The sequence below is a fragment of the Magnolia sinica genome, chromosome 16 (genome assembly GCF_029962835.1).
Source record: "Magnolia sinica isolate HGM2019 chromosome 16, MsV1, whole genome shotgun sequence".
NCBI classification, from domain to species: Eukaryota; Viridiplantae; Streptophyta; class Magnoliopsida; order Magnoliales; family Magnoliaceae; genus Magnolia; species Magnolia sinica.
Window position 1 is genome coordinate 65230694 of NC_080588.1, and position 13009 is coordinate 65243702.

The window sequence follows — 13009 nt, forward strand, 5'->3', positions numbered from 1 at the left end:
GGTAGTAATAAGGTAGGAAGAATTCATACTGGATCATTGCTTGTATTACGTTTTCATGCTTTCTTTTCTTTCTTTCTTTTTTTTAAACAAGGGAACCACTATCTACTCTGACACTGATTTATTGACATACTCCCATTTTGATTACCCATAATAAAAATGGGTGAATGCAATTTAAATACGGTAAGTGTAAATATCAAATCAAATTTCAAAATTTTACCTTTACAGGTGTATTTGGAGCACATTTCTTGAAAGAAAAATATATACATATAAAAAAGAGATTATGATGAACTGAAAGTTATTCGAAATAATTGCACCGCATTGTGCCGATGTGGAAAACCCTAACCCTAGAACAGAGCACCCTCTGTTCAAAAAATACAATCTCAATAACACAAAAATAATAATAAGATAAAAAATTAAAAAAAAAATTAACCTAATTATGTATGAATATGGATTTTAGAGAGAGAGGGAGAGACAGAGATTATCCTAAAATGCACGAAATATTTTTTTAAAAAAAATCGAGCTGAAATACAATGAAAGCCCTCAGAATTGCAGACGAAGACAAATTCGCCCCCTGTAGGAATCTTTTTTTACTGTAATTTGTATAGAGGTGAGAAGAAAGAGACAGAAATCGAACTCACTCAACGAGCCATTTCCTCACAAGGCTTTCAGGTGACGACTGGAGCTCGGCGATGTTCGGGAACAGGTCGGCTGCGAGGGACGGATCGACGGAGAGCAGAATATCCTTGACTTGTTTAAGGGAGGAGATTTTCACAGCCAAATCGCTATGGTTCTTCGCGGCGGATAGAAGAGAGATTGCCTGCTCGCGAGAAGCAAACGCCATGACGACCTTTTTTTTTTCCCTCCTTTCTTGTTTAGGGTTTTGAAATGTTTCGTCTTCGCTTTCTTCTGTGAAAGCGGGTTTTTTGTAAAGATTTTGAAGGAAAGGGGGTTTGGAGGGACTACCCTTTTTTCCCTCTTTTCGCCCTCGTCTCTGGAAGAGGTCGCGAATCGGCGTTCGGGAACGGGGGCTTTTGAGGTGGCGATGGATTAGTTACAGAGGAGTGATGCTCTGATGGTGTATGGCACTTGATACTCTGTCACTAGAGAATTATATACAAAGTATACCTTAGATCAATCTAAACTGATGAAATAATGAAACCCAATTTGTATCATTCACCATCCCAAAATCAGATTGGTTTAACAATCCTATCCTCTTATTCATTGACACTTGTTTGTTCAGGTAGGACCGTCAATAATTTTTCATTTTAACCTTCCAATAAATGTCAATCAATCCAAAAGCCAGATAATCAAATATGCTTAATATTTTGTTTATGATGCATCTAAACCGGAAACCATAATTTGGACGGTTTATTTTGAATTGTTTTTTTCATTCCATGCAATTTCTAAGACGTAGTTCAGTTCCCGCGTATCATAAAACGCACCCTGACAGAGTCGAGTTTTACCGAAGATTTTAGGCATGAGGCGGAAACGGGCTGCGCCTCTTGTGCCCAATCTTGGGATGATCTCGACCGCTAATCTACGTAGCCCTCCTAGAGATGGGCAGCCATCCGTAAAAGTCGTAATAGCCGTGTTGCCATGTTCAGATAGACGTCCAGGACGTGGATTTCCTACGAAAGCCTTCCGCAGGAACTTCCTTCGCTCTGATGCAAGGTGGCGTCCACCGTGGTGTTTATGAAAAATCAAACCCGTCCATGTATATTTTTAGCTCATTTTGTTACATTCTTAAAAAAATAAAAAGTATTCAGAGCTAAAATGGGTCATACAAGATGAAACAGTGGGGAAAGGAATTCCTACGTTGAAACCCTCTTAGGCTCCACCATAAATTTTAATTGCCATCCAAACCGTTTATAAGTTCATTGTCACTGGGATGAAGTGAAAACATCCAAAAAGTTAGATGGATACAACATCCCAGTGGCCCTACCCGTGAAGAGGAACTTGCTTCGAAAGGAATTAGCAGGAAATCCGCATCCACACATCTATGAAAGAACGGTGTGGATCATCGTGAGTGGCCGGGCTTGATTGGCCCGGCCGTTTGCATTATTTTTGGACGGCGGATTGGGATGTCATCAGGCGGGCTCCAGGGATGCCGATTGCATACTGGTTAAACTCTGTGAGGCCCCTCATGATTTACATATGTTATCCACTCTTTCCATCCATTTTAAGAGATAATTTGAGGGGTCTAGACCAGAAACGAAGTATATCCAAATCTTAAGTGGACCTCACCATGGGATCAGTGTGAATTGAAATTCTACCGTCCAAAATTTCGCAGGGCCCACATAAGTTTTGAATCAATCAGTTATTTGTGTTTTCCCTTCTTCCATATCTGACAAGTTGGATGACAAATAAACATCACTATAGCCCTACCAAGTTTCCAACTGTGGAAGTCATTATTCTGACCGTTTTCTGTGGTGTGGCACACTTGAGTTGCGGGCATTCTTCAAGTTTTGGCTCAACCACTAAAATGAGCTGTCTTGGAGTAGGGTATTAGTGGACCCAGTACTGTGTCATGTTTGTATATGTACCTATGTTGAATTATGTAATTGAGCATCCGCTATCAATTTAAGATTTGAAATTAAAAATAAAAATATACATGCATGATTAACTTTGAAATTTTGTTTGCTAGATGCTTAAAAGTGAGTTGACCTTTTTCTTATTGAAAGTGATTATATAATAGAGATCTCTCTTAGACAATTATTGTTAGCATTAACTTATCATGTATTAGAAACAAGGATCTCCGATAATAATTAGTTTTAACTAAAATGAGATGAACTCATTTTTAGGTGTTTAGTAGAGAAGGCGTGAAGATTAAATCTGATTATAGAAGTTACAAAAAAAGATTTATAATTATTTTTCAAAAAATAAAAAGAATAAGATCATGTTTTTTGGGACCACAGAAAATCAAAAGACAACACTTCTTTATGTTGTTTTCAATCGATTGGGTAATTATAATATAAAAGCTATCACAATTTTTTGGGTAATTAGAATATAAAAGCTATCATGGTGACATCGCATACTTAGAGGCAAGTATTTTAAATAGCCTTTTGCTAAAATTGAGCAAACCATATTGCAAAAATCATGCCAATTTTGGGATCCCGTGCTTTAGATTAATGGCATGAAAATAATATTTGAGATTGGCCAAGAAAAAAAATTTAAAAGGTCCAATCATCAACTTGAAACATCTAAAGACAAAATCTACTGTATTTCTTGTGATTTTAAAGTAATGCTTTAATTTGATGATTCTAGCCATGTAATTACAACAAATTGGCTCTTTTCAAAGGGTTGGGATCAGCCTACCAGTATTATTTTTATACCAAGTTTTGCTTTTAGTTATACGAATGAATGAATGGTTCGGTTCATCAATAGGTCACCTCGTGTGCTATTTAAAATGTTTGGGAACGTTAGCAACGTCCCCTGAAGGTGGGAATGCTAGAAAAACACGTTATAATATAAATTGTCTAAATTAAAGAACTGAAATTAGACGCAAAGTGAACCACAAGTTAAGCTTGTTTGATTATTTGTTTATTGGATTGACAAACAATTTTTAAGATAGTTAAAATTGAAAATTATATAATTATCCTATTTCGACAAACTAATGTCTACACACGGAGGTTAGGATTGTTCAACAAATATGATTTTGGAATAGTTACTTAGGGGCAGTGAAATTTCACGGTTTACTTTATTTTAATTGATATATTATGTGCCACATATATGATCTTCAAGTGTTCATGCACCAAGCATCATATACAATCATAGTAACAAAGTACACCTAATTTCATTACCATTCTTGATTTGCCATGTAAAATCTTTATTAGACTTGATTCCCTATATAAATTCAACACGAGTCTTACATGGCGGCACTTGCACCATATGCCATTTTATGCCATGAGTGGGTTATATGTCCATGACAAAATAAATAGTTGAAAGGTTTAATCAAGACAATCAATATTTGGATACATGGAATTGTCGTTGTTCAATTCGAACATGTGATCGCAATTATAACGAACGATTCAATTTCAATTAAAGGTGTGCGGTTAACTTAGGTGTCATGCGTGCCATAGTCATGTTCTAAGCGCTTGTGACCCCAAGCGCCAAATTAACCGGATTATAACTGGATCTATGAAGACTGGTCCGACTATTCAACCACCGATTGTTACAATGATCAAATATTTTGAAAATGAGGTAGTAGGCTTTCTCTGATTTAACGTTGAACGGATCATATCGATGTAAATAAGAATTTATTATTACATCTTAAATTTATTAGTACTTTTATTTTACTTATAAATCAATCATCAATATTCAATTTATGAATTAACATGTGAAGAGGAATAATAATTTAAAAATTGGATTAATAGCGTTTATCCTGTTTATTTATTTTTTCTCTCTTAGGTAGAGTTGTACACGAGCAGAGTTAGCTCGGTAACTTGCTCGACTTGGCTCGAAAAAGCTCGACTCAACTCGTATTGAAACTTTATTCGAACCAAGTCGAGCCTTTTATTGGGGAGCTCAGAATATTTCGAGTCGAGTCCGAGATGGACCTAGCTTAACTTGGTATTGAGCTCGATTCGCTTGGACTCGACTCGGATCAAGTTTTAGGTGAATATATAAGGGTTTAAAATATATATTAAAAAAAAAATCCCTCATCCGCCCAACCCTACTCGCCCAATCCAGCAACCCTAACCCATTTCTCCCTCCCTTTCGCCCAAATCGCCCAACCCTAACCCATTTCTCCCTCCTTTTCGCCCAAATCGGCCGTTCATTCACCTAATACGCTCGCGGTTCTCCACCGCCCAGCGACATTCTTTCTTCCAACATTTGTCCAGATGATCTCCTCTTCCAAAGTGAGTCCTCTCTTTCACTCTCACCATTTTTACGGCGAGTAGTGTCCGTCGGAGTAATGGAACACGTCCGAAAACTCATCTCGAACTCGGCTCGAACTAAACCAATCTACTGACCAAGTTGAGCACGAGCTACTGTTTCAAGCTCGAAGGCCGAGCCAAGAAGAGTATGAGTTGAGACTCGAGCTGTCCGAGTCGAGCACGAGTTTGACAAAGCTCGGCTCGGCTCGGCTCAACTCATGTACACCTCTACTCTTAAGTATGGAGAATGAAAAAATAACAATAATATCAAAGAGCATTCTATTAAGATATTGTGAATTTGAATAATAAAGATTTTCGGGACTTTATCATTTAGATTAATGTCAATGAATATAAATTGAAAAGACTTTGTTAAAGCCCCAATAAAAACATAAATGAGAAAAAACCGAGATATTTTTTTAGAAGTTATACCAAAATGGATTTTGGGAATGAAATTAGATAGGAGAGAAAGTGGTTGTGGCCCTCATGGAGAGAGATGGACGAAAACTTTTTCAAGCATCGAATCAGATTTGGCACGCGACACCACTGCAAAGAGAGGCAACAATCATTACTGCCGCCACTGTAGGCAACGACAATAGCTACTTCGCAGGCCATTATCTCTTGCTCTCTTTATCTCTTTCCCTCCCCGATGCTCTTTTCTTTACTACCTAACGATAGTCGTAGTGACAACCATGGTTGACGCCACCTGCATCAGTCGCATCAACCTAGAGGGCCCATGCCCCTCTCTTTATCCTCACTCACACACACACATGTACGTATATATCTCATCCTTGCAGAGCCACAACTGCAATCGCGACAACAGTAGCAATGGCTATCACAGCCATTGGCAGCAGCTGTAGTCCATTTGAAACTAATAATAATAATAAAGGGATCGAGAATCCGATGATGTAGTCCGAAAATTGCATCCATGAGCCATGGCCACCTTGTGAGATGGGTTTCTTCAAACCCTATAGAAAGAATAAGATTTTTGAAGAACGAGTCTGATTTCAAGCTTAGATGTTGGCTAGTAGGCCTGATTTACATGGCTTGTTTTGAGCTTATCTAAGTGAGCTTTCTACCCAGTATATAACACATTTGTTTCAACTCTAGGTAGGACTCTAATGGACATATCCGTATTTGGGACTTTAAAAATGTGAGTTTGTAACCCTTATATGGCCCAATATTATAACTAATTATGGGCCACACTTGCTGAAATATGCAGACAATATCAATCATTGTTTGTATTCCATTAACAAGTAGGCTCGAATCTAAACAAATGTTCATTACTCTTTGTTCAGTTGATTTGATTATTTTTAGTGATACAATTTCATATTTATCATTTGTGCTAGTTTTTTTGGACCATCCTATGCTATCACAAAAGGTTGGATAGCCTTGATAGGCCTTATGTTTATGCATAAATCTAAATGGGCCGAATTAAAAGTTTAAATCACTACACTTCAAGAAAGTATATCTTATTAAGGACCTTTTATAGGTTATATGTGGGTTGATTTTAGGTAAAGTGTTGGGAAGCGACTTAAACTTTTCGGTGAGATCCAACTGATGGCATGGTCTGTTTTGTTTATTAACGGTTAAGATATTTCGTTATGGTGATGATCGATATAAGCATTTTAAAAAAATGACAAAATTTTGAATATTTATAATCTTCATTACAATGTATTAATCTTCACTGTGATTGTAATTACATTAGGTGGGCCACACATATTGGAACACAATAATTGAAACGTGTAACCCCACGCGTCCCTTGATTATTAAATGCATGAATGCATGCACGTGGATGTAAATCCCTCCCTATATCCATCAAATCATTATTGATCATGGGTTCGCTTGGAAGCAAAACTATCATCAACCGTGGTCGTCAACGTTGATAAGAGGATCCATCATCAACAGTGGTCATTAATGGTGATGATTAGATTCATCTCGAACGGACGCGATCAATGGCAGCGATCGAATTTTTCTTTCATCTCAGCACTTGTTTTCTTTAAATCTTATTGTAAGGTTAATGTGTGTGCGACAATATAGCTTGATGTGCTTAAATCAACGTCCCATTTTCATTAGATAATTAAAAACTTATGCTAGAATAATCCTTATATATAAAGATTGTGCATGACCTGAGCGAGAGTCAGTCTCCTCTACCAAAATGATGTATACAACCTGCAATGTAAGGTTGCATGTTAGACAAATATATTCTTATAAAAGAGTCATATTCAGCTTGAATTAGAAAACTTGATTGATCCGAATCACCAATTTGGGTATGTGGACTCTCATATCTCATATAAGATGTATTGATCACTTTTATAACTTGAAATTATGAATAACACGTTGAAATGTCGGTGATTGGTGCTAATACCTTAAATCATAATTAAGTTGTGATACTTGATGCAATGCATAGATGACCAATAAAGTATTAATCGTCGAGTTGAACAACTTGAGGGTCAACAATTCGATAACAACAATTATGAAAATTAGTCCTGCATATTGTGAAAACTTCTGGACAGTGACGACATTTCACGTACTTTGGATGTGGTTCGAGAGGAACCTATAATGGTTGTGGGTGAATATTTAAGAGAACATAAGGCCGCAATAAACTATTACAACAAGTGGCATAAACAAAATCATTATGTCCGTAATGTCTTAATTAGTACTAGGATTTTACTAAGCCCGTTTGTCAGTCATAATTTTGAATATATTATAAATTAAATCACAATTCCACTAAAAATCATAGTATTTTGAAAATTGTAGTCATGTTTGACAACATATAATTGAGATAATGGGAAATCCTTTTTTTTTTTTTAGAAATATAGAAATCAATTATATATTCATAGCCACGTGAATTTGACAAATTAGCTCATCTTTAATAAATCAATATAACACGCAAGCGTGATTTGTTAGATAATCATTATAATATACCCATTAAAAATACACATTGGCTAAAAATGAAGTTGTTTCATACCTCGAGGGCCCACACAAGTAGGCCTACTAATTTTACAGTGGAGGTAAAATATATTATATTCATGATAATCAAAGCTATTTATTCAGATGTATATATCACGTATTAAACCCATATCCTATATGAATTACATTATAGAAAAGCACAAAAATAAATAAATAAATAAATTATTGCAATTATTCATGTGGAGTCCATTAATCGTTCTCTTATTGCATGAATTGATATGACACACCATGAGATCCACTAATTATACTCTTCTAGCATGCAAGACGAATTGACCATGAGTTGTGATGGGCACGTAAAAACATTATTGGGCATGTATCAAAAAATTCCATACATGCATCATGAAACACGACAATTACACAAGAAACTGTTGGGTAAATTACACAATAAATTGTTGGGTAAGTAGTTCTACCAATGTTAAGGACCAAAAACAATATGGTTTTGGCACATGGGCTTAACATCCAAATTTTTAGTTCGAATCATGTTTTCAATCACATGGATGGTAGTAATAAATGACTATTACCTCTCGTGAGCTGCATATGCCGGGATTTCAAGTAGAGGCAACATCATACCATAAATTTGGTTCTAGATCCATTGGAGTATTAAATGCAAGTATTGCATGAGGAGGTTTGCAAAGCCCACACTCGTTTATAAAGTCGTGTACTTATACACACACAAAAGCGCACATGCAGACATGACACCCACGAATGAGATTTGAGCTTTTCATCGTGTGGGTCACCATTTATATATAATGGCATAAAAATTACGTTAATTTACCATCAAGTGGGTCAAAGTTAACAAAATAAATGGACAAGTATAAAAGAATTATTGTACCTGGACCTTTAACTCTTACATCGGTTCACTCGAGAATTAAAACGACATTATTTAAGGGGTCTAACTTCATTGGATCCCTAATTGTAGAGTTGTACACGAACTAAGCTAGCTCGGTTAACTCACTCAACTCGATTTGACTCGAAAAAAGTTCGGCTCGGCTCGATTCGAAATTGAATTTGAATTGAGTCGAGCTGATCTGTTAAGCTCGAAAAAAATATTGAGTTGAGTTTGAGCTTGCTCGAGTTCGACTCGACTCCGATCAAACCTCAACTCGAATCGACTTGGATTGAATCAACTCGGTAACTCAGTTATTTGATATTGATACTGCTTGCCAAGTGTTTGATGAAATGACTAAATGAATTGTTGTTTCGGGTGTATACATTCTCCATGGGATCGGATAGAGGAGAAGAAGAAATGGATACAAAACAAATCACTACAAATACACACACACACACACACATTATAAAACTGCCTTCAAATCATGATTTTGATGTTGCCCACCCAATGTTTGATGAAATACTTGTATGATGCTATTACTGTTTTACATTTCGTGAAAATTTGAAGATGCCCTCTACGTGTTTGAGAAAATATCGCATGAGCTCGAAGTGGCCCAAGCTGCTGACCGAATTGAGCCAAGCTGACTAGTCAAGCTCGGGGATTGAGCCGAGCCAAGTTGTGCCAAGCTCGACTCAGTTCGACTCATGTTTAGCTCTAACCAGTCATGAGGCCCACCTTGATGTATGTGCCTTACATCCATGGTGTAAGTCCATTTGAAAACTCATTCTAGAGCATGAAAAAAAAAATTTACCTATATACAAATCTTAGATGGACCGCACCACGGGAAATAGTTTTGATAAAATACCCACCATTAAAAACTTATTCTGCAAATGAATGTTTATTTTCCATCCAACTTGTTGATAAGGTCACAAAGACTTTGACGAAGGGACAACATAAATATCAGCTTGGTCAATTGCCACTGTTTCTTATGATGTGGTCACCTAAAATTTTAAATATGCTTCATTTTTTGGATAATGGCATAAAATGAGCTATCAAAATGGGTAGATGGCATGGATGTAAAGCACATACATCATGGTGAGCCCTCTAGTCAGGACACGGGGATCTACCCACCTCGATGGATCCAAGACATCACACCCTTATTCAATGAAGGTAGTCGCGTCTTTTGTGACTCAGTACAATATAACATACACATTAAACTTTGTAGGACCAAAGCATGATACATGTTTATTATCCACACCATCCATCTTTCCAACTCATTTTAGGGCATACCTCAAATTTAAAGCATATCTACAACTCGAGTGGACCACACTGCGTGAAACAATGGGGATAATGACATCCACTATTGAAACTTTCCAAGGCCCATAGTGATGTTTGTTTGTCCTCCATTCTTTCAAGAGACGTGGATGAAAGGAAAATACGAACATTAGCTTGATTCAAAATATTTGTGGCCACTTTGAAGTTTTTAATGGTAGGTGTTTAATTCCCAATGTTTATTGTGGTGTGGTCCACTTAGTCTCTAGATATGTTTCATTTTTGGCCTCATGCCTTGTAATTAGTTGTAAAAATGGTTGGATGGCGACGATAAGATACATACATCACAGTGGGGCCCATAGAGTTTACCCAATAACCTACGGTCTGCACTCATTTGGAAGAGAGCAGCATACATACCGACTCAGTACCAATGAATACGGACTGCGAATAGAGTTGTACATCGAGCCGAGTCAAGTCGAATGGTGCCAAGCTAAGCTAAGCTCGACCCCACTCTAACCTCAACTCGAACTTAGCTTAGCCCGCCTTTCGAGCTCAACATGATATCTCGCCTTGGCCCCATGGTTCGAGTCTAGGCGGGTAAGATGATTGAGTCAAGTCGAGCTATCTTTAGTAATAGCTAAAAGCCAAAAAATAAGATATGAACAATATATATATAGAGTATAATATTAATTAATTAATTAATTAATTTAAAGAACAATAAATCCAAAAGTTTAATCCATCAATGCCATCAATATTTTATAATTATATGTTTAACAAAATATAACAAATGTTAAACTATAATTTTAAAAGCGTAATCCATTCAGCAATATCAATGACAACTGTTATGGGCAAAAATGAACTGATCAATAAGATGAGTTCGACTTGGGTATCTATGTACGTCACATGGTCAGTTGGCACGTGGGCGGTTGGCACTGACCACAACCAAGGAGCTCCTCAACAGCTAAAGTAACATTGAGTGAATATTAGGAGATCCGTCCGTCCCAGTGGCCTCATCTACCAGAAGATGAAGTATCTCTGCTTCTTATTAAAGGGGACGAGCTATGGGCTCTTCCACGGTCCCATCCATTTTTGAGCTCCTATGAGGAGATTTGTCTTAAATATACTAAGGGCCGTCCGATTCGTGATCCCATATGCGGGGCTGTGCAGCTCGGAACTCACAAGGAAGTCCATATACTGTATGATAAGATGGAGAAGATGATCATCCCCAATGTCATATATACTTCACAAAGGAAGGAAGTTTGGCCTCAGCGCTCAGATATAACCTTCACGGGTAAGTCAACCATAGCCCACGAGAGAGCCTAGCTCAAGGAGCTCTTCCTCAGCATAGTCGTGTAGGTCAGCTCGGATGCTCGATCTCGGCCTCTTACTACATGTGTCTTCTAATCTCGACTACCTGATCTTATCATCACCGATGATCTTGTGAAATTGTTGAGAAACAGTCACCATTCATGCCTACTATTCAGGGAGTGTTTCTCTCAAAATAATCCACTATTAGCATATAAATAGAGGTCCTATCTACAGTGAAAGATACGCACCAGTAAACCCTCAACACAAATGGATTGAAATTGATTTGTGACTCAAGCATCAGAGGGTCCCTTTGCTATAGCCAAGGTATCTTTTGTCTTCTTCATGTGTAGGTGCTCGGAGGTCCAACAAGGGTTGGTCGAATTTCTGCATCAACAATATATATATATATATATATATATATATATATATATATGTTGTTTCCTCCGTTGATTTCTCCTCTCTGTGTTCTAGCTCATTAGAATTTTGGATTAGGGTGAAAGTTGAGCCTTGGGGTTTCATGGGGTGTCGAAACACATGGACCATTCAAATTTTGTGCCAAGGGCTCGTGTGAAAGGTGCACAGACGCATGTTAAAATTTCAACCTTCGAACTTCGAGTCCAGCCAAGCCGATTTAGCTGCTACTAGATAACTAACTGAGCAATCAAAAAGTCCTCGGCATGCCGTGAATCTCCCAACTTCTAGGCCAAGACAATCTGAGCTAAACCGAATTTAGCTAGCAATCTAGCTCTATAGGCATTATAACTTTAGTTGCAAGTTAAGAATGCTGCAGGTGACTTACATGTCTTATCCAGGCCGTCCACAAATTTTATTAGTTAGTTATAAAGCATGATCCTAGCTAAAATTCAAACAAATCCAAACCTCAAGTGGACCAACTGACCATGATGCCACACTCGTCATCCAACTGATCATGATGCTACGGGGACAGTGGATGGAGAGAAAACTCAAATATCAGCCTGATCTGTTACTGTTGTGGCCCGCATAAATTTTCAACACTGGCCTTCAATTCCCACTGACCCCTGTGGTGTGGTACACTCGAGGTTTGGATATACTTTAATTTTGGCGCACATGTATGACTTTGGCCTCCGCACAGTTTACTTAGTATGTTATACTCAGCGTTCAATCCACTCTCCAGCTGGGATAACTGGTTCCGTGTTCAAGCCGTTTGTCTGTTGGGCCCCGCCAGTGCAGGGACCATGTTTCAGAATCCTCTCAGATAAACAATCCCAGCCATTAATTTAGGAAAGCTTGTATTTTTCCTCTTAGCCATCTAATCCTTGGGGAAAGGGAAAGGATGGGATTGCACATACCTCATTGTGGTGAAATCCTGCTGTGGTGTGCGTGCGTGGGTGTGTGCGGGGTTTGAGTGTGTTTTTATTTATTTTTATTTTTGCGATTAGGTCGTCAGTACCGATACCACAATCTCAATGTGGAAACGAGGATATCTTCACACAGTGGGTGGGTGTATACAAAGAATGAAGACACAAAAAAAAACGATGGACGTGTATCAGGCACTACACTCCGCCAGAGTATCAAATAACTTGAGCATCAGAGCGCCTGCGGATTAACCGTTATACTCTGCCGTAGTGTCAATTAACTCTTCAGGAGGGGGCGCTTGCATCGTTCGCAGGGTTTTCGGTGCGTGGCGGGAAGAGAGAAGGGATTCCGGCGACGGGGAGAGAAGTGCCGAGAGAGGCTTCGGGGCAGGTACGTAAAGAGATTTCCGGCGAGCTGC

At 38.0% G+C, this 13009-nt stretch overlaps 1 protein-coding gene across 5 annotated transcripts in view; it reads right to left on the reverse strand.

Annotated features, from left to right (window-relative positions):
* The window catches only part of LOC131228998 (uncharacterized), a 55293-nt gene extending 54237 nt beyond the window's left edge, over positions 1 to 1056 (reverse strand). For 2 of the 5 annotated variants that reach the window (XM_058224847.1, XM_058224846.1), the window contains exon 1: positions 639 to 1054. In XM_058224847.1, coding sequence (XP_058080830.1) covers positions 639 to 841 — 203 coding nt within the window. In that variant the 5' untranslated portion in view covers positions 842 to 1054. Of the gene's footprint in view, positions 1 to 638 lie in introns of all 5 variants that reach the window. The other 3 variants (XM_058224849.1, XM_058224850.1, XM_058224848.1) reach the window with 3 other exon arrangements.
* Positions 1057 to 13009: the final 11953 nt, after the last annotated feature.